This window comes from Astatotilapia calliptera, chromosome 13 (assembly GCF_964374335.1).
Source record: "Astatotilapia calliptera chromosome 13, fAstCal68.1, whole genome shotgun sequence".
NCBI classification, from domain to species: Eukaryota; Metazoa; Chordata; class Actinopteri; order Cichliformes; family Cichlidae; genus Astatotilapia; species Astatotilapia calliptera.
Window position 1 is genome coordinate 20,744,339 of NC_137434.1, and position 22,293 is coordinate 20,766,631.

General features: G+C 40.0%; 2 protein-coding genes across 6 annotated transcripts in view; both read left to right on the plus strand.

Annotated features, from left to right (window-relative positions):
- The first annotated feature begins 956 nt into the window (after positions 1–956).
- Positions 957–10,402, plus strand: LOC113035560 (monocarboxylate transporter 9). Of its 3 annotated transcripts, none has more exons than XM_026191202.2 (6): positions 957–3,074; positions 4,254–4,503; positions 6,266–6,409; positions 7,339–7,434; positions 7,883–8,761; positions 8,946–10,402. In XM_026191202.2, the coding sequence occupies exons 2-6, from the start codon at positions 4,311–4,313 to the stop codon at positions 9,128–9,130; spliced, it is 1,497 nt and encodes a 498-aa protein (XP_026046987.1). In that variant the 5' UTR covers positions 957–3,074; positions 4,254–4,310; the 3' UTR covers positions 9,131–10,402. The 3 variants fall into 3 exon arrangements, with proteins under 3 accessions (XP_026046987.1, XP_026046986.1, XP_026046985.1); XM_026191201.2 differs by lacking the exon at positions 957–3,074 and adding an exon at positions 3,227–4,134; XM_026191200.2 differs by lacking the exon at positions 957–3,074 and adding an exon at positions 3,227–3,536.
- A 289-nt stretch (positions 10,403–10,691) lies between these two features.
- Positions 10,692–22,293, plus strand: part of LOC113035559 (protein FAM13A-like) — a 20,279-nt gene continuing 8,677 nt past the window's right edge. The window contains exons 1-10 of one of the 3 annotated variants that reach the window (XM_080288252.1): positions 10,741–10,759; positions 10,870–10,990; positions 11,754–11,955; positions 12,103–12,312; positions 13,176–13,356; positions 15,928–16,093; positions 16,550–16,653; positions 20,534–20,572; positions 21,608–21,829; positions 22,141–22,255. In XM_080288252.1, coding sequence (XP_080144378.1) covers positions 10,961–10,990; positions 11,754–11,955; positions 12,103–12,312; positions 13,176–13,356; positions 15,928–16,093; positions 16,550–16,653; positions 20,534–20,572; positions 21,608–21,829; positions 22,141–22,255 — 1,269 coding nt within the window. In that variant the 5' untranslated portion in view covers positions 10,741–10,759; positions 10,870–10,960. Of the gene's footprint in view, positions 10,991–11,753; positions 11,956–12,102; positions 12,313–13,175; positions 13,357–15,927; positions 16,094–16,549; positions 16,654–20,533; positions 20,573–21,607; positions 21,830–22,140; positions 22,256–22,293 lie in introns of all 3 variants that reach the window. The other 2 variants (XM_026191198.2, XM_026191199.2) reach the window with 2 other exon arrangements.

A 22,293-nucleotide genomic window follows, 5' to 3' on the forward strand; every position in this document is an offset into this window, starting at 1 on the left:
TTTTATCCTAAGATGTTAATCTGTTGCAACAACCACATCATGTGATGTCCTCTTGTATAGATCTGCTGACACTCCACTGCGCCAGTGTCTGATTTTCATTTCCTACTACACATGGTTCTAACCGGTTTCAACTGGATGGAGACCGGAGGAGTGGTTTCCATAAATCAGTCATTCCAGGATCATTTAACACGGTAAACCTTTGTAATGTGGGTGCAATAACCTGGCGTGGGAAGAGAACAGGACAAGGATGACAGCCTGCAAAACACATTAGACTTCCATTAGGTCTCCGCATGTAACTCTTCCTGTTCGCACATACACTCAGCTTAATCTCACCAAAATCAAAATACACATCTCATCCTAAGAGTGACATAAGTATATCTTTATTTGAAGGCTTGCTGAGAGTTCTGGCACAACTAAAGTGGATCCTGTGTTTTTCTACTGTGGTGCGGTGTTCTCACTTACTGCTAAAGCCAGCAACCTGAACTAATCCAAGCATGAATCCGTACTGGAAGCTCAGGGTGGCAATGCTGGGTGTTAAAGTGGCCTTTAACCTCTGCAGCTTTATGGAGCTAGGATGGCCAAACCACCCAAGATTTATCCAGACTGCGGGGTGGCGCTGTGTGCTTACACCTGCCAAGCCTCTTACGGAAAGGCACAGCGGGCCGCTGAATCTCAGGTGTCATAAAAGTGTTAGATAAAAAGACAAGCTATTAAACTAAAGTCAGCACACATAAATCTCACGGGAACGTGTGAGTATACTAAATGAGCTTTGGGTGAGTAATGTGAGCATAATGTCTCAATGAGACTATTTTCAAAATACATTTCTTTATATTTGAATATGGGATATACATTACAAGACATTACTTGTAAAGAACAAAATGATTGCTCAAGCCCACACACAGTGTTTGGGGTTAATCCACAGATCTCAGTGTTAATAATTTTTTATGTCTGGAGTGACAGCTGAAGTATAAAATGATTTTTTTTTTTAAAGCAGCTGAAATTGTGTTTAATCCTAATTTCAAACCTTACATGGCATGTGTCTCAAATTTAGTTGGTGAAGAAATGTTATTTTACCGTGTGGAGCAACAATTAGGGATCGCAAAAGGCACAACTGTTTATTTTAGGCTTAGCATTGATTTTGCAATGCTAGTCGAGGCATTTAAGGTCTAACAGCAAGTTATAAGTCAAAACACACATGGAGCTTATCAAACATAATGATCCGCAGTGTGAAATACCTTGGATTACAGACGAGGAAAATAGGCCTGTAATTATTCAGGTCAACCTCCAAACTGAGGAATTACTAAACACCTGGGCGTAGACGCAGGTGATTTTCTCTAGTAGTTTTTACAAATAAATTTATATGCTCTGTGATCTCAGGTTGGCTGAACTGTTATCTTTGATGTTGTACATGAAGTTGCAAGATTAAACATGTTTGCAAAGCTTCAAGCATATAACAATCATGTGAAGATTTATGCAAATTTCACTCTCATTATTACTGCGGCATCAAACAAGTATTGAAAACCAAACTTACTTTACTGCTATTTGAAGTTTGCAAAACATAAAGCTTAAAATTTAAGATCGGTGGATCTTAGATGGATTTTAACCCAGTGGAATTAATAGTCCATATATGGAACCTGGGAATGTTTGAATGCATCAACATCAATTCTAGTTTCAGTCAGTAGTGCTTAAAGTGTGTCATAGCCACTCTGTAATCCACTCCCCAAACAACCTCAAATTCCTAGCTCTGTCTGTGACATGCACTACATCTAGTTGAAACTGGTTTGGAGCAACATGTCAGTGTAATGTGACTGTAAAGTACAATTAATTCTGTCTCCCTTTTTCTTTTTTACACTTAGTTTTTCAGGCAGAAGGGGATTATGGAGCCTAAATCTTTTCAGTAAGACCCCTTTTGGCAGCAGACCTCAGCTCTGGGAAAAGCATCAAAGATCCTCAAGAATTTTGAGTTCATTCAGTGTGCAAACCTGTTTTACCTCTCCTTTCTTCCTCTCCTCTCCCATTCTACTCTGCTTCCCACCATCACGCCCACTATTCATTGGTGACTTGGTTTCACAATGTTACTGACCTGAGGTTAAGAATGGGGACAAACAACATGGATGATATAACTTTATGATGCTACAAAAGAATGATTATAGCAATTAATCTCCTTGCTGTCCTTCTATGTATGTATGTAATGTATGGATTAAATTAAAAGTCAAAATTTCCTGAGACACCCTATGTTTAAAAAAATGTCTGGTTGTTGTTGTTGTTGTTGTTGTTGTTGTTGTTTTCTTTTGTTTTGGGGATAGAACAAGATTTAGGGGAGATAAAGCCTATATAAGCTCTTATTTTTTTATTTTTTTATAAACACACTTTTTTTATAAAGTGAAACTTTTTTTTTTCAAGTAAATCCCAAACTCTGATATTGTGTCTTCTCTTTATAAATCAGTGGGGATGCTGCTAATATTCGTTGTTCCCTTGATTACCATAAACAAAATCACTAGCACTACAATCTCATGCATATGAGTGGTTTGTGGTTCACACATGTATGTTTTTCTCCGGCTTCATTTAAACCTAATAAAGAGATTCTCTTTAGTGTGTTGGATACCCTCGGATACCATGTTACCTGCATGGTAGCTCTCTATGATGCAGCTCGTTTTTACTAGTATTCGTTATGATTTTAAACAGACTCCAGTTATTTCCAGCGATGTGGTGACAGATTATGATTTGGCTCAAGTTTTGTACATGCATTGCTTTAACCTGCGCTCACCGGGAAGATGACTCGACTCGCGTCCTGCTGATGCAACCGGTTCGGACTGGACTGATGGAAATATTAATGATGACACCAGAGGGAAAGAAACCATACTCTCAGACCGATTTGTTAGTACAAGAACCCCAAACTTTCAGCTTGATCAGTCAGACTCAGATGAAAGCAGTATATTTCTTTCTACGTGTTTATATTGTTATTTTATAGCTACCGTTAGTTATCGTCATTATTACGCTTTCTCATTGCTTCAAAGACCATCTTTACAAAAACAGATCCTTCATTTGTCCCCTATGACCCGGAGAGCTTCCAGGTAAACAGCTTTGTGCATGTGCATTTTGAATACTTGCTTGTTTTACACGAAGCAGGAGAAAAACATACACGTCTGAACCACAAACCACATCCGCCGCATCGCTAAGAGCCGTTCTGTCTGTCTTCTGCGCTCCAGGCGCGCAAGCGAAAGCAGCGCTTTTTCTGTTGTAGATGCGTTCAAGCTGCCGCTGGACCAGCAAGAACAGCTTTGAACCGGTTTGGTCGCCGGCTGCAAAGCAGGATGCACAATGAAACACTGTTGATGCAGTGCGTTTTCTGGTGAAGGAACCCCTATAGTCCAGCTCAAAAAACAGAAAGAGTGTGCGATGCCTTCATTTTTATTTGCTTTGTAGCGATACGAGGTGTTTTATTTTTTTTTAACAAGGAAAACATCCTAACATGGAAAGTTCCCGCAGAGCGCGCAGTTAGGCAGGCGCCTGCAGCTGTATTTGTATATGCTGAGGTGAGTGCCGCATGTATTGTTTTTTAACAACATTAAAAAACGCGTGTCTTTTTGCAGTGAATCAAAGATATATGGCTACAAAACGTCGTCACTTTTTTATTTTCACAAGTGTTGGTCAATGGCAGTGTTAGCGTATGGCTATATCCATAAACTGTAAGCAGCTTTTTTGGTTCCTATTTGCTTTACATTTATATTAAAGATGCCTTCTTTGGCTGAATTGTATTTACTGTAAACATTTAAATACATGCTTTGTAAACATACAGATCTGACATATCTGAAGCTTCGCACTAACTTTCCCCTTAGTGACGCAAAAATAAAGTGCGGTAGTTATGATCAGCGGTCTTAAAATCTTGGGTAAGAACAGAAGAGAAACCTCTTCTATAGCCATCTGAGCTGAGTTGAAGGGAAGGTTGAAGGTGAAATGCTTTTTTCTTTCTTTCTTTCTCCTCCTTCGAGGTGTGGTTAAAGAGAAAGGCTCAAAAGGGCCAGTTGACTCTGAGTAAGTTGCAGTCAGTCTGTGTTTAAGACCTGACACAGGTGGCCTCCCTGTTTGGCCAGGCCAGGTGCCGCAACAGCCTTCCCCAGATTAAGGCTTGAAGTAAGTGGTTTTTGTAGGTCAGGTCTAAAAATATCATCCAGGGATGAGCACTCTTTTTTTTTTGTTTCAATTTTGCTGTAAAAATTTAATTGTATTGTTTGTTTCTATGTTCTTACCAGGAACACCACCTCCAGAAGCCATAACAGATCCCAGAGCGCAGCAATAACATCAGCATCATGGCTTCAAAAGTGCTCGATGGAGGCTGGGGATGGGCGATTGTTGCGGCTTCCTTCATGGCCCAGTTCCTTGCTTATGGATCACCCCAGTCTGTGGGTGTACTCTACCCTGAGTGGCTCCATACATACCAGCAAGGCAAGGGCTTGACTGCCTGGGTGGGCTCCCTTGTTTCTGGAGTGGGACTAATAGCCAGTGAGTAACACACATTGTAATGGCATACTATACTTCAGTATACTTTAATATACTTCATATTGGGGTAGAAGAAGTAAACTCATTAGCAGAGATTTCTCAGTCCGAGGTTGATTTTCATTATCTGATGATTTATTGGTAAGCAGTAAATTGATGTTACCATAACATTTGGATATTTTTACTTGCTGTTAACAGTATCTTAACCTCTCTGAGTTGGAGAGGTTAAGATATCATATGTGATTTGTGGTAAATGTAAAGCACTAAATCCTCACCTTTATACCTGTCTTCCTACAATTTCCTTCCCAGTTATGTACCATAAGATGTCCCTGATAACAAATGAGACATAACACCTGCTCAAAGTCTGAAGGCTGACTTATATGTAAAGGGGCAATTGAACTAAAGTAAGAATGGGGTATATTGGATGTGCCAGTTTTTAATATAAAAACGTATTTATTTGAAGGATTAAGCCAGTTGTCACGGCTGCGGGGGGCAGACGTGTGGTGAGTGTGAGGGAGGACCCAGACGCTGGCATTGGCTTAGATGTGGCGAGCTTTATTAACATACAGTGGAGGCACAAACAGAAACACGGTGAACAAAATAAAACCTAAAGGTGACCTAAACTGGGAATGGCTAACAAAACGAACCTGAACTGACGACTCTGGAGAAAAGCAGGGAAGAAACACAGCAACGACTAGCAACGGACATGAGTGAACACACACTATAAATACACAGAAGGGAACGAGGAAACTACACACAGGAGGGAGGCACAGCTGATCGTGATTGACAAGACGAGAGGGGAAATGCAAACTGAATACACTGGCATAAGACACAGACTTTCACAATAAAACAGGAAACTAAAAAAGTAACATTTTACTTTTACTTGGAGCAGATTTGATGTGATGTAATGGAATGGGATCACTTGCTTCTTAATCTGACCAAAGACAAAGGAAAACAAAGATAAGTTGAGGCGAAAATACAGATACTATATATATATATAAGCTTTATTGAACCCAAATATAAAAAGAGAGAAGCAAAGGTGCCTGAAAGTAAACGACCATGGCCACTGGAGTATGAATGTAAAATATGAATACAAAATATATTCATCCTCCTTAGCCTTTCAGTCATTTCTGAAAGATATCATATATAGAGTACAAAGTATGCTCCACAGCAGTTAAGCAAAAGAATTAGTGATATAGGCCTTGGTTGACATTGTTGTATAAACCAAAGCTTATCTTCCAGCCTTGCTTCTTGCTGTCTTTTTCTAAGGAATGAGGTAAAAATCATGCCTGGATCTACCCCAAAGGGTGGCCAATCTCTGGACACATGTCCCAGCCGTCAGCCTGTTTCAGCACTGCAGTTTCTGCTGTACAATGGCCAAGTCTTCCTCCTGCTTAGAGAAGCAATCAGCAAATTGTACATAAGTAAAGCAGTCTGAATGGGTATGGCAGAGTGAAAAAAAATCACTGTGTACTAAATTTCAGAATTGCTCTCAGTATAGTATAAACAGTTTGTTGCTCTATTTGTAAAAGGTGATTAAAAATACATGTTAAATATTAGCCAGGTAAAATTGCAATAAGGTTGGGATTAAATAAAACTGGAACTAAACTAAGTGGATGAACTTTGTGAGAGATGTGAGAATCCTTCAGGCAGGTTGCCAGTTTAAACCTAATGTGATGTGTCAGTGTCATGCTTTGTGAGTGAGATGAGATTTCTGACCATCACTTTTTTTCTGCCTCTGTGTCTCTTTCTGCCATTGCTCCTTCAGGTCCTATCTGCAGCGCCTGCGTGGACAACTTTGGCGCTCGCCCTGTGACCATCTTCAGTGGTGTAATGGTGGCTGGCGGCCTGATGCTCAGTGCCTTTGCTCCAAATGTTGAATTCCTTATGTTTTCCTATGGGATTGTGGTCGGTAAGGAAACACTTTATAATCACACTGAATGACATCCTCTTTTGTGTTTTATGCTATACTTGGCAGTGCTTCAAGAACACCTGAGATTTATTCACCTGACCGTCGTTAAGACAGTCGGCTATGGAGTTCAGTCTTGTCAGTGCGCAAAACGTTTTTTATGTTTCTTCGATCATTGATGTAGACTAAGCTTGTTTTCTTCTAACATATGAAAATCCTGTAACACATTATATAATCATTTGGAGCAAACAGGGGCACATGGCCTTGTTGAACTGTTTCGCACCATTAAATGCTGATGATCAGTTGGGTATTAATGATTATCACTGGCACTGAGAATTAGTGGACAAGACATACAGTAGTGTGACGTAAGAGTTGTTTGATATTGCTTGTTGACAGAAAAACAACATTATAGGTTAGCCACATTCCTGTATGACCTTTTACTGCCTTTGTGGCCTCATCAGTATGCACTTGTGCCCAACACCACCTGTTATTGCACCTCAAGTGACAGCCCCGCTATACTTAATCCTGGGTATCCATCGCAGGATTAAATAGTTCCTTTAGCGAGTCAGCGCTAGAGGTCAGAGGCCATGCATCTTTGAAAGCAGTCATTTATTTTTAGAGTGGTCCTTAGAATGCTGACTGTAGCTGTAAAAGCGGTTTACTGCTCACTGTATCCTTTGTTTTGCTGAGGATATCTGATGCACAGTGTCCTCTGAACTTAAGGCTTCATGCTGCTTGTATAAAGCAGTGAGTTCAAGTTTACAGCAATATTGTTTAACTAAAATCTACAAAACATAATTTAAAAATTGTGATTAAAATGTAGTTGTTCTCTACTCATTAAGCAGTCGTATTCATGTGCCATTGCATCCCCATTCTTGTTTATTTTTCATGTTTTACGTGACATTTGCGTTTTCTTCTTTCTCTTACCATAGGCCTGGGTTGTGGTCTGGTCTATGCAGCCACCTTGACAATCACCTGTCAGTATTTTGACAAGAGACGCGGCCTCGCCCTTGGCATTGTCACCACAGGTACTGCTGCCTTCCTCTGACCTGAGGGCTATGGGTGCAAACCAGGTCTCCAAGCTCACTTCTTTCATGTTTGCGCTGCTGGGAACCTTAGGAAGCTGAGGTAAACATCAGTAGAGTAGCAAAGTCAGAGTGGTCTGTGGGGTAGGGAAGAGGACTGATGACCAGCAACCAGATGTGGTTTGGCAGTCGAAACTGGTAAATAGTTGAACAAAATGTTGTGAAACTACTTGACATAGTTACATTTTAAAGATTATTAGTAACATCCAAGTCTTATTTTTAAAGTGAGTCTAGCAATGATTTAGAACTACAGAGCCATCTCAACACAGAGCCGTCGTTCTGGTTGTCAGTTACACTTTAAAGTTAGTGGATGATAAGGCGCAATGGCTTTAAGTTGTATCGATTGATGTGTTATTGTATTACTCATTCCATTTCTCCTTTTCTCACCCAGGCACAAGCGTTGGAGCATTCATCTACGCCACTGCTCAGAATGAGCTCATCATGTTGTATGGCTTGCATGGTTGCCTCCTTATCATTGGAGCTTTAGCACTAAACCTCATGGCTTGTGCTGGCTTCATGAGGCCCCTCAATATGCCTGGGTACTACCTCAAACAGAAGGCCGCCCTCGAGCGCAACACAGAAGAGCAGATTTTTGAAAAGCCCCAATTGGGAGACCTGAAGATGACTGCAGGTTCTACTACAGCTACTCCAGAGAAAACACTGGGTGTGAAGGAATTGCTCATTACCATTGATGCCAAGGACTTGGCCATTCAGACTATGAAGAAAAAAGGCAGCTTCTTTTCTGGGTTTGATATCATAAAGGTCATCAAAGAGAAACGGCAGGCTTACTCCAAGTACATCCACTCCATGTCTGAGATCCTGCAGGACCAAGTGATGGTGGCTTTCTGTATCGGTGTCTTCATGTTTAGTTTAGGTGCATTCCCACCTGCGCTCTTCATTGAGGATGTGGCACAGAGTCAAGGACTCATTGAAGAAGTTAGTCTAATTCCTTTGGTATCAATAGGGGCCATTGCAGCTTGCGTAGGTAAACTAGGGCTAGGTATCCTGGTGGACATCAGGTGGATCAACAGCATCTATCTCTATGCCTTCACCATGTTTGCAGGAGGTGTGGCACTGCTCATTATTCCTCTCACTAACAGTTATGTAGGACTGCAGATCCTGTCTGCCATTGTGGGTTTCGCCAATGGAAACTGGTCTCTCACCTCCTACATTACCACTAGGATTGTTGGCTTGGAAAAGCTGACACAAGCCCACGGCATCGTCATGTTCTTTGGAGGATTTGGGATCATACTTGGGCCCCCTGTTGTAGGTAAGTTGTAATTATTCTATTTTGTGCTAATATAAAAACCTGGTGTAGCTTTTAGAGACGTTTCAAAAATCAAAATCTTACAGGGAATTGCAAAAGGCCTGTTAACTTCAGGAAATGACTCACTGCTGTGTCTGCAAGGAATCCCTCTCTGCTCACAGTTTCTGTTTTTCTCATCACTTTCTAGGGTGGTTCTTTGACTGGACACAGTCATATGACCTGGCGTTCTACTTTAGTGGGAGCTTTGTGTTGCTGGGAGCATTCCTTCTCACTCTGCTCACCCTTCCCTGCTGTAACGGGAAGCACCCCGAGAATGACAAACCGGAGGTCCTTTATAGCAGCAGCTGTGACAAAGTTGCTTCAGTAGCCTGAGTCTGAACACCTTTCACAAGATTTCAGATATTATTCAGCAACTTTCTTTGAACTCCTAGAAGAATATTTTTGTTTTGACTGTACAGGGGTCACCCACTTATTTCTGGTGCCAGATATTAATACACCAAAATTATTAAATAGAGGCCATTTCTCTGTGCTTGGCCCAGTTTCTCAGGTTAAATCACACACTGCAGATCTCTTTTGAAGATTTGATTCTGATGCCTGTGTCGACTTTTATTACTGCCTCATTTTACGAGGTAAACTGAACAACATTGTTCAAATTTGAAACACTGATACTCACTTTATTGTTAGTCTGAAAAATAAAGACAAGGTGCCATTCATAACGCTGGTAAAACAAATCTTTGTAAATTTGTTCTGTGTTATTTTAGCGTGATGACAAACATATATAACTTTTTTTTTCATGATTACTTAACTATAATACTGTTATATCTTACCAAAGCATCCGTAATAGTCAATACCTGTCAACACATAATGCCTGTTGGAACAATGATAAAGCCTTTGTTTTACATGATTTTTAAAGTGCATTCACTTAATTTATACACATACCTCTTTTTTTCTGAATCAGACAGAAGTAGACGAAGTCATTCTGATTCAAAAATATGTAAGCACAAGAAGGAGATCCCATTGTTTTTCCAACAATAGCAGCATGTTGATTCTCTTTCTGGTGTGATTATTATGAACTCTGCTGGCATATTCGCCTGACCAGGCTGGTCCTTTTCATTTTCATGTTTTGTCTGTCTATGTTTATGTGTACATTCTGTCTGTCAGTGTTCACACAGGCATGTTTGTACATGAACACAGGTTGTGTGTTTGTATTATTTGACCTTGTTTTTTTGTAATACAGCAGGTTTGTCCTTTGTGCGTGTGCCATTTATATGCACAAATCAGCCATAGAGCTGTAAAAATGTTTTTGCTTAATTTGATGTCATCATAATTGTAATGAATACATTGCAATAGGCTTTTTTTGGTCACTTGAATGTTGGTGAATAGATCACTACAAATGCCCTTGATGTTTCTTAACAGTAAGTTGGGACTAGGGTTTGCTTAATTTGCTTTTTATATTTGTAGAGGGTACTCATAGAGCATGGGTTAGGTCCTGTTTATATGGATGAGACTGTAAGATTTGGCCACTATTATTATTATTTTTTTATTCCATTATTATACTATTTATGTTGTTTGTTTATGTCTTTATTTCTGTTCATTTAAACAGAATTTTTAATTTAAAAGTGTCAATAAAAAAATTCAGATTAATGGTATTGAGTCTTTACATTTTTGTCGAAATAACTTTAATCCCTAGTACAAAGTAAACATGTCCTTGGTCATGTTTTTCTGCATTTGCCTGGAACACTTAAGGTAAAAATAACATAATAAAACATCTTGATATATATTTTTCCACTTAAGCTCCTCTACAAATAAAATGATCTGGTGGAAATTTGGGATACAATTCCGACACCGAGCATCTAACCTACAGTAAAGTAAGCTACAGCATCCTGGTCCTGAAGGGCTCGACTTCTCCTTACCACACGTCACCATGGTTACACTTGTGTCACGTGACTAGCAACCTAAACAATATTTTCCAGGGGGGAGCTAACGTAACGGTGAGAAGAAGTACGCTAACTACTCAATTTTAACAACAGCATTCCCCATCCGTTGTACACCTCGCACACTGGGATGTGAGGGCCATGGCAGTAATTAGTCTTCGTACGTCGGGCTTTCAGATAGTTTCAGAGAGCGGATCATCATGTCGAGGAGGGAAAAACCTGTCTACATTTCAAAAAAGGAGAACTGCCCCGGTTCGCTGAGCTGAAAATGGGAGCCAGTGCTTCATTATCGCTCTGTGTAAGTTTCGCCTGAGGTCTTATTCCACTTTTCGGTATTCTCGACATGTTCGTTGTTAGTCCGAGAAACACTCGAAGTTCAATATATGTACCTCCACACAAAACTTCTTATAACCTGGAAACATTTAGTTAATGTTAACCGATATATCTAAGTTAACGTTTATTCCTGGAGGTCTCGTTATATCCAGGAAAAATGGCATTTTCTCCCGAGAGAGTGTGCAGTTTTAATGCTAAACAGCTAGCGTTTTCGCAACCTAGTCAAACAACTCACAGGTAATGAAGCAGAGATGGGGAAGTTTTCAGGATGTCCGCAGGACCTGGCTACTCTTAACCCTTTAAAGCCCAGCGTGTCGGATTTGATACATATGTTTTTGTGAGTTTTTGAGACTTCTACATCATTAGCGCGACTTTTTTTTAATCTTCAAAAAATGATATAAATTGCATGACACATTTTTAATGACTAAATTGCAAAAATATGGCTTATGTAGCAAATGTGATAAAATGTGATACAAATTAAAACTCATATATCTATATATATATAAATGCAGATTAAAATGTGATATATTTTTATATATTTTGTCTAAAGGGTCAACAAACACACCAATATCAAAAAATTAAAGATTCGGGTAGTTATTTCATGGTTCAGGTTTTAAAGGGTCAAAAGAGAAAAGAAAATACAGAGAGAAAACCCCCAACTGTGGTTATTGACTATAATAAAAAACTTTGACTGAGTCAGCTGCATTGTGCCTCCTCTTGTCATGCAGAGCGACGTGTCTTCAGTGAGAATTGTGAGGCCCAGCGCCAAGATCAGTCCAGAGCCCTTCATTCCCACCCTGGTTACGGAGCCTGAAGAGGCACCCAGGTGTGTGTTTGGTGTTGCTTTGGAAACACTGAGAGAGGAAGGGCAGATGGTCTGTGGAATACCCCTTGTGTTAAGAGACATGGTGGATTACTTGGATAGGAATGGTAATTGCTCTACCCCCCCCCCCCCCCCCCCCCCACACACACACACACACACCCTTTTCAGTCTCACCTTATTCCTCATTTCTTCCTTGCTTTTTCTTGCAACATCACCTGAATGTGCACTTAACTAACTCTCTTTCCTCATTGCAGGAATACAGCATAGAGGTCTGTTCCGTCTGTGTGGGTCAGTGGTGCGAACCAGGCAGCTGAGGCAGCGGTGGGACAGTGGTGAGAGGGTTGACCTGGACCATGAGGCAGATGTCCCTACTGTAGCATCTCTACTAAAACTCTTCCTTCGGGAGCTCCCTGTTCCTCTCATTCCTGAGCCTCAGCGCAAACAGCTGGTTCTGTTCATAACAGGTAATGCCAATTAGGTGGTATCACATTTTATTAACTCTAAGGTAAAATATGGTTGCATTGAAATTGGTAGTATTATTGTTAGTCCTGATGCATTTTAAAAGTGAGCAGTCAATATGTTAATGCGCATCTTGATCCCATTTTAACACATCAAGCTTTCTTTAAAAAGCTGGAAAGGAAATTTGGCGTGGCTGAGAAGCTACCTGCTGCTATCAAGCCTCACTGAAATATCCTTTTAAAATATTCTACAAAAAAAGTTTAAATTTCACACAAAATTGGAGTATGACATACAAGGAAAGCATGTTCTATAAGTTTTTTTTTCTTTAGATTTTGTACCGTGACCTACATTATACTGAAGCATGATAACAAATCCAAATATACAGCAGAGTAACTAGCGATGGAACTAATGTACCTGTACCAGATCAGTGGCCTGATCTTAAAAGTCAGCCTGGGAACATGTGAAAAAACATGAGCAGCTATGATGCTTTTAAATCCAGAGAAAACAGTGCAAAAACCTCACCATTAAGTACCAAAACATGTATATGCAAATGCACTTTGGAAACTTTATCTATAAACTGCTAGGTAAAACTATCTTAATCTATCTTATATTTATGTAGATTCATTCTGCTTTGTATCAGCACTTCAAGCTGTTGGTGGCTATTGTACTCTGAGTAAGAAATTAATTATTTACTCGGTAAAATGACACCCCTGTTAACAGTGCCTATGCCAAAGAACTAGAGACACAAGTGATGTTAAAAAACTATTCAGTATGAATTCTCATGCAAATTTATATATGTTTATAAGATATAAACTCTTTAAGTCTGAAATGTACATGTTATTGTATTTTGTGTTTTTCTTATTTTTAGGATACACAGATGAGGAGGAGATGAACCAAAGTCTGAGAGAAAAACTATCCCAAATCCCTGATGACAACTTCAATATTTTGTCTTACCTCATCTGCTTTCTATCCAGAGTGGCCACTCACAGCCAGTCAAACCACATGCCTGTGGAAAATCTGGCAACCATCTTTGGACCTTGTATGTTTCAGTAAGTTGCAGTTATTAATGCCACATTCAAATCCTCACCAAAGCTACAGCGTGACATAAACACTTAAGCAGAGAGTTTAGTGACTCAAAATTGTATGTTCTGCCATGCCTAAAAGTTTTGGTTTTAACATTTCGTTTTGAAGAGGTTTGTGGTTCTAGTTTCTCTTCATTTTCACAAAACACTGGCTTTTTGTCATGATGGCAACCTACAACATGTCAGCAGCAGTTCAGATGCCTCAGTGGCTTTATGTGTCTTTTGCATGGAGCTGGGTTGGTCCCTTTAAGGAAATGGGTGTGAACTGGGGTTAATAATGCAGAATATGTCACATAAAGATACAGACAGGGGTCATCAGGATTTTGCCGGTTGTTTCTCCCTTCCTGTTTACAGAAGTCAGCCATCACTGTAAACAAGCACAAACTCTAGGGAGCAAAAGTGTAAAGTTAGACTTTTCTTGCTTGAGTTTTCATCGCAATTATAATTGGTCAGCATCTTTTAAACAGTTCCTCCATCCTTTAAACTCTCAGTTTTGCCTTTTTTCTGCTGTAACAGTTAACGTCATGTCAGTGGAATGTGGTGTTAGTCATAAAGTTCTGGATTTGTGGGGAAAATATCTGGTGATTATAGGCTGAGTACAAAGAGTTGGTTAGGGTGTGTGGAGTTGGCAGCAGTGGTTTGGAAAAAAAATATGGAGGCGGGTTTGAAATGGTTGGTAGTCTTGGAGAGCTGCAAAATGTTCGGTGCTGTTTTGCTTCTGACCTGAGATCTGAGAGGAGTGGATTGAATGAAAAACATTAGGGGATGAAAGACTGCAAAAAGATGTTCAAAAGTGATTACTTTGTTAAAAAAAGTAGCTTCTGGTTTTTGATTGTTTCTTGGTTTTGACTGACATGCATTATTATGAGCGCCTGCCACTTTAACTTTTATATATGTCATTTAAACCTGTTCCTTTCCTTGGAGGTGTCAGTTATGTAATGTGTCTGACATACTTCTTCCATGCTGACCTATCAGCCATCGACTCAAGTCAAAGTTTATTTATATAGCACATTTAAAAGACTAGTGTACATCAAAGTGCTTCACAATAAAACCGCAGTGTGGGCAGAACAAAGAACAAATAGTACAATTATACTTAAAATTGCATTTGCCGAATGAAAGCCAAACTAATTTGTTTTAAAAGCTAAGTTAAACAAGTGTGTTTTTAAACGGGATTTGAACTATTGAATTGATTCCGAAGTATGGGTTTCGACTGGGAGATTATTCCAGAGCCTAGGGGCAGCGATGGCAAATGCACGGTCACCTCTGGTTTTTAAATGAGACCTTGGTTGCATTAGGAGCAGTTGGCTGGATCTTAGTGCTCTCTTTGGGTGTAGCTTGCCATCACCAGTGTGTGAATGTGTGTGTGAATGGGTGGATGACTGAATGTGTAAAGCGCTTTGGGGTCCTTAGGGACTAGTAAAGCGCTATACCAATACAGGCTATTTACCATTTGTACAGCTCAAGGAGATCAGTTAAGTAGCTAGGGGCCAGGTTATTTAGAATTTTAAAAGTGAGCAGAAGGATTTTGAAATCAATTCGATATTTGACGGGAAGCCAGTGTAGGTTAGCAAGGACAGGGGTGATGTGCTCATGCTTTCTAGTGCCGGTTAAGAGGCGTGCTGCCGCATTTTGGACTAATTGCAGGTACTGAAGGAGGGAGAGTTGGAGGCCCAGGTAAAGAGAGTTGCAATAGTCCAATCTACAAGTGATGAAGGCATGGATACGTTTTTTGAGTTCTTTATGTGGTAAATAGGGCTTAGCTTTGGAAATTTGGCGTAATTGATAAAAGCTGGTTTTTAGCACAGTAGATACTCTTTTTAATTTAAAAGAAATATCCATAAGCACTCCGAGGTTTCTGGCAGAATGAGAAAGTGTATATCCAGCGTTTGATGGTTCAATGGTCGAAGATTCAAAAGAGTTTGACGATCATAGGAAATTAGTGCAAAAACATCCGGGAAGCATACATAAAGTAAAACGGCAAGCAGTAGGCGGAGCTTGGGGAGACGAAGCAATGTATGTATTGCATTGTGATCTTGTTCCCATATAGGCCATGTGGACTTACGTCTATTATTACATAGCCAAATTTTCACACTCACTTCATACGGGATGAACTTTTTGCTGTTGTTTACACTGAAGAAAAACTGAAATGTAGCTGTCAACAATAACACTGAAATGCAATTGCAGCATAATGTAAACATGTCAAGACATTCTATTTTATTCTCAAGTGGGGTTTCCACACTGTACAGGATTATCTGAAATGTAATTTAAGCAGATGTTTCCAAAGCCAAAGTGAAATTTCATAGTTGTTTACTGATGTTGTTTTTGTCACTGGGCAATGTCAATGCTGGGTGCATAGAGCCCCCTTATGCACTCAATTTATCTCAGTTTACTGATGTATAAGCCTCTGTCCACTAGATGGGGCCCATTTCCAATATGTTTACAACATGTAATGGAAGACATTTACAATTCACAGTGCATCATACAGTATGTATGTATTGCGTTGTGATCTTGTTCCCTTTTCTCTTTTTTGTTTTCCAGTGTTGCAGAAGGACCCAGGATGCTGGAGGAGCAAAGTGTATGCAATGCCCTGTTGCTCCATCTCCTCAGGCATGCAAAGGCTCTCCTTCCAGCCCCAGCCGTGGGCTCCTCAATTGCCTCAACCTCACCTCCTCCTCCTGTCCTCTCTGCTCTTTCACACTTTGAGGTGAATCCATTTTTTTTAAAACTAGATGTATGCATCTATTTTGAATTAATGTTACAGCTCTTTCCATCAAATATAGCAGTTTTACATGGTAGTGTTAGTTATTACCAGCCTTTTAGCTCATGATATTCAGTGTGTGTCACGTTATGAATAGTCTGTCTGTTTCTTCAGAAGACGTTCTTTAATTTTACAGATATTTTTAATACATTTTGTGGGCCATAGGCAGTAACATTATTCATCCGTTTTTATCATATATTATTTATTGTATGTTATGCATTAAACTGAAAGTAGGATTTATTGCCGCTCTATTACAGTAAAACCTTTGTTGTGACGTTTCAGCTGACTTGGAAGCAGTTAAAACTGCAGAATCTTGTGTAGTAAATGCAGAAGATTCCTTCAATGGTTTGTAGTCTGTCTCTAGTGGTGTGTTTGTGTGTTTACTGTTGATGTCCTTGCTAGGTCCGACCCAGCAGCTGTTACTCAGACCACAGCAGCGTCCCCAGGTTTGGGGTGGAGAATGCCGTGTCATCAACCAGTCCTGCTAACCAGACTCACCTCAAAAGGTACTGTCCCCTAGCACTAATGTATTTGAAATTTTATAGATAGATAGATAGATAGATAGATAGATAGATAGATAGATAGATAGATAGATAGATAGATAGATAGATAGATAGATAGATAGATAGATAGATAGATAGATAGATAGATAGATAGATTGATTTCCCTTTAGGTCTTTTTAAGGCAAGAAACCTGTGAGCTTCAGAGCAGCACCTTCTTACAGTAACTTTGTCAACCAATATTTGTGTTCTGTTACTTGTCCAGCTTGACCCATTTGACCTTTCAGTCTAATGGACAGTAAAAATAGTACCAAATTTATTTTCTCCCAGAGAGACTCTACATATTTCTTTTTCAGTTGTGAATGTTTGTTGCTGCAAGCTTGTAAATGGAAGTTCTGTTTGAAGCACATTTTGTTCTTGCCATTTTAGGCATAAATGCTAGTAGCTGTTTACCCTGTGATGAAGCAACGATGTTATCAGATGACATCAGGCTCATGACGACTAAAGGAAAAATTCAATATTACATCAAGATCACAGCCATATATCAAAATGATCAGATTGTTCTTACATTACCAACTTGTGTCAATTTAAAAAGCAGGCATCAGTAGCTGGGCAGCTACAGTACGAGGCATGAAATATACATTTTTTGTACGTGTCATTTTCAGGTTGGATGTAGAGGAGTTGGTAGCAAAGACCTCAGTCCATTTCCACAACTCATGTTGATGCACAAAAGTCATGCCTGTCTAGCTGCCGATATGTTTTATTAAGATTTGTTTTATTTACCTTAAGACAGAATAAGCTGAACTTGTCTGAGATATTGGTCCATGCATTCATTTCAATCAGATTAGACTCTACTCTGTTTGCTAAATTATTCAAATTTCACTAGGGCACCTTTAGCTTGTTCAGAATGCAGAAGCCTCACTTTATTGACTCACAGTTCAACACAGAATTACCTTAAAAATCGTTCTGTTAGTTCATAAAGGTCTCAGTGGTTTAGCCCCACCACTAAATTGCTGATTTGCTGGGTGCCTATAACCCAGTTAGACCTCTCAAATCACCAGGTATAGATCTTTTAACTGTTTCCAGAATTAGATCTAAGGGTTCTGAGGGTTTTAGTTACTGTGGCCAAGGTCTTCAAAACAAGCTGCCTGTTGACCTGAGGTCGGTAACAAATATGCCTGCTTTCAAAATCAGACTCAAAACCTTTTTATTCTCACAGGTTACATCTAATAACTGTGTTGTTTTTATTGCCTTAAGACATTGTAGGGATATATAGTTTTGTTTATGTTTTTATCTTTTATGATAAGCACATGCAGTGAAATGTGCTACATAAATAAAATTGACACCGACATTGTATATATAATGTAGATTCAATGTGGAGTTCTTATCTAAGAATCAACCACCCTGTGTTTATTTGTTATCTCATAATTTTATATAATCATCTACTGATTCAGAGCTGCAAGATCTGTCACCAACAAGCTTCGAGAAGATTGTCAAAGCTTCCAAGACAGTTTTATGTGTTCTCGCTGCATCTGAGTGTTTGTTTAGCTCTAATAGGGCAAACAAATATCAATAATTTTTCATCAACAGCTTCCCACTCTCATCTGTTCTTCAGGCAGAAATGTTGAATCATTCCAACTGTCTTTCTAGTTTAAATATATTGAAATCAAAGGTACACAGCATTATCTTTTTATTAGTTTCATTTCTGTAGGTAAATAGGAGTCGGGTTAAATATCTACAATACGGTAACAAGAAGTGAAACTGTGTTTAGCTCATTTATTTGTTTCCTAACTTAAGAGTAGCAGCACATTGTCTCCTCCATTTCTCCTCGTTTCAGAAATGCCTAATTTTTGTTTTGCATGCATAAACAAGAAGGGATCATATTTATTTTTTGCATCTGCACATGCCAGACTGGTATCTGTCGCTGGGAGAGAGGCCTGGCATTTGCCTGCTGTGCTGTCTTGCCATGTCTTGACCTTGGTGCAGTCCCGCTCTAATTATATCTCCAAAGGGTTTCATTTCAAAACAGGTGTCCATTCTGACTTTTTCCAATTACATAAGATGATATTATAAATATACTGAATGATTCTAAGAAAAAGTATCATGTCTTTAAGTCAGCGCATTGCAGTCATATTTTTCAGTCTTTCATCCATTTTCTTCCGCTTATCCGAGGCCCAGTTGCAGGGGAAGCGGCCTAAGGAGAGAAGCCCAGAGCTCACTGTCCTTGGCCACCTCCAGCTTGTCTGGGGGAGCACAAAGGGGCTCTCTCCAGTGTGTCCTGGGTCTGCCCCTGGGCCTCCTTCCCGTGGGACATGCCGAGAACAACTCATCCAGTAGGCACCCAGGAGATGTCAGATGCCTGAACCTCCTCAACTGTCTCCCTTCGATGTGGAGGTGTAGTGGCTCTACTCCAAACCACTCCTGGATGGCCGAACTCCTCACCCTATCTCTAAGGGAGAGGCCAGCCACCTTTCTGAGAAAGCTAATTTCCACCACTTGTATCCACAATCTTGTTCTTTCGGTCACTACTCTAGCTCGTGACCATAGGTGAGGGTAGGGATGTAGACTGACTGGTAAATTGAGCACTTTGCTTTTACGCTTAGCTCTCTCTTCACCACGATGGACCAGTACAGAATTCGGATCACTTCAGCCGCAGCACCAATTCATCTCTCGATCTCTTGCTCCCCTCTCCCCTTTATTTGTGAACAAGGGCCCGAGATACTTAAACTCTTCCACTTGGGGTAGTAACTCATCTCTGACCTGGAGGGGACACTCCATCCTTTTCCAGCTAAAGAACATGGCCTAGTTGGAGCACACCCTCTGGTCCCCCTTCTTAAAGATGGGAACCATCTTAATGTATCGACATCCCTGTGTTTGAACATGGTGTGGATAAACTGTGGTTTGTACAGAAGTTCAATAACAGAATACCGCTTGGGTTTAGATCTGGTAGGCCGTTCCTCCCAATAATGACCCCTCCAGGTTTCAATGTCATTGCCCACATGACTATTTAAGTTTTCTGGTAAGGCGATGGAGTCCCTAGGTGGGGCACGCTCAAACGTCCCACCCAGGGACTCCAAGAAGGCCAGGTATTCTAAACTGTCATTCAGCACATAAGATAGCATCCCCCAAACAGACCATCTCAAAGGCTGCCAGAGGCCCGACCTGACGGCGCAGGGGAAAAACCCTCTCATCTACTGGGAAAAACTCCAAAGTACAGGCAGCAAACTGAGGGGAAAATAAAATTCCCACCTGAACAGGTCCTTGCAGGGCACCCATGACATAGATAAGGAACTCATAAAATTCTCATAAAACTCTCATTTTCAGGTTCAAGTTTCAAGTTTTTTTTGTGTAATAGGATTTTTATTGGCCAATGAATTATCTTCCTTATTGAGTCATGTTTTTTTTTTTTTTTTTGTTAAATATTTATTGTGTAATTGATGTGTTTAGGCATGATTTTAAGTACCCCCCATTTGCGACCTTGTATCTATTTTTGTTAGTTTGTGTTGCCTTTCGGCTCTTAGCATCTCTGGCCTACTTCCACCCACTGCTGTGCCAGAACTGGCACTGCTGACCCTGAATATGACCAAGTGTTTCTGTCTGGGAGCTCAAATTTCTGTCTGTGCACAGCTGAATGCTGAGGTGTGTTTGTGTGTATGCATTCTTGTTTGTGTGTATGAGCCTGGGTACCCATGATGGGTCAGTTCTCTGGCTCTGGTTGCTACTTTTTTATCATTTAGCACCCATCATCTGTGCTCTCTTTTCTTTATGTCTTTGACTTTCTCCATCCACCCAAAGCAGCAAACTGTTTACTGTCATAGGTAAACTGCATAATGTTGTAAGTTAATCGGCTTTGGCAGAATATGTTTTCTTGTCTCATCTGCTTCAGCATCAGGGACAACAACCATGGATCTACAGTCTTCTGCAAGTGAGTGAGTTCATGCAAGGTAGCTTTAGAGCCAGTGGACAGATGTATTTGCTTTGCAGCAGCGATCATTCATCCATAAAAAGGTTATGAGGCTGCTGGTATCACTCAAAGCAGAAGTCTAGTCACAGATAACCTGACGAATTTGTGTGTTTTAGGGTTTTGTTAACATTATTTGGTGATTTGGTGTTGTCTGCAGTTTTCTGATAGCTGTTGTTTCTGCTGTTCACTAGCTTCTGTTAATATAGTGGATGTTTAAAAAAGGGAAACTTGAAGCATAATTCATTTGGGTAAATCAGTTGTGCTTGTTTTTGCTGAGGGCAGCTCATCAGAGTTTTATGAGACATGTCGTGGCGTAACATTAGATCAGGCACTGCTGATTCAGACTCCCAGGATGTTTTCCTGCAGAGATGAGCAATTTTAACTCCTCTTAGCCCTGTGATCATGCACTTACAAGTTTGTTTTTTCGATTTTACTCCTGTGAATGCAAAATGATATACTTTAGTTTATTTTTCCTTGATTTAACAATGCGTTTTATTTTATTTTGTACCCTACAGATTTTTTTTTATTTGTTCTTTGCTGTCTTTAAGTGTATTAAAGAGTCCCTGCATTTTAATGTGCTAGACTGAAAATTGGCACATTGTTAATATATCTTTTACTATTGCCTAGATAAGAAATTAACCATGAGAAAAATTATTAAAAGTTGCCTTCCTGTAAAAATGCCTGCTATCAATTTAGTTATTCCTTCTCTACGGGAACATTTGCATTGTGTTTTTTTAGCTAGACCATTTGTTCTTCTACAGCGGATTGTTCTGTTAGTACCATTTTAGATGAAAATGTTCACCAAGCCTTTGGTAAAAAATTCTGTATTTTAACTTCATCAAGGTTTCTAGCTCCAAAATATCTGCTCTTGTTGCTTCTTCATGAAATCATTACTTAAAATGTATTAACACTTTAAATAGGGTGCCTCATTAGAAAGTGTTTTCTGTCTCGCCTCATCTTCTCTTCGTGTGAACTCTTCTCTCTGTCTCTTCATAGTACTGACACACCGGTGCAGGGCTGTGAAAACAGCTTTGACGTCAGCACTGACATTCAGAAGCTGATTGCAGACCAGGAGGTTCTGGAGCAGAAGAGTGAAAGTGTGGAGGCAGGCGGTGTGCTCTCCTGCCCCACTGACCCAGGGCCAGGGCAACATCCACCGAACAGACCATCTCAAAGCACACAGGGGGAGCTGCCAGAGATGGAGTGTACCACCCTGGGGTGAGTATATCTGTCTACCCATTTTCTACCCAGAGATTATGGTGCTTATATAGCACTCTTCTACTCTAACTTTAACAGAGGATTCGAAGCGCTTTTTACAGGCCACATTCACCACATTTATTCATTCAGAGCCACAACAAAGTGCACTCTGATTAATGTATCAAGGGCAATTTGGAGTTCAGTATCTTGCCTGAGGACTATTTGACAAGGTCACATGAACATTATGCCTGGTCATATTATCACAAGAAGATAAAAAAATATATATTTAGTTTCTCCCATCAGCCTTCTCAACCATTTCTCTTTATCAACAGAACCTTATCACAGGTGGAGGTGTCCTCCATAGCGAAGAAAGAAGACATGTATGAAGTAGACATGGTCAAAGATGGAAAGGTCCTTTCCTCATCTCTCAATGATGACTGTTCTGCGGTGTGTATTGTTTTTTTTTTTTCACATTTTATCACAAG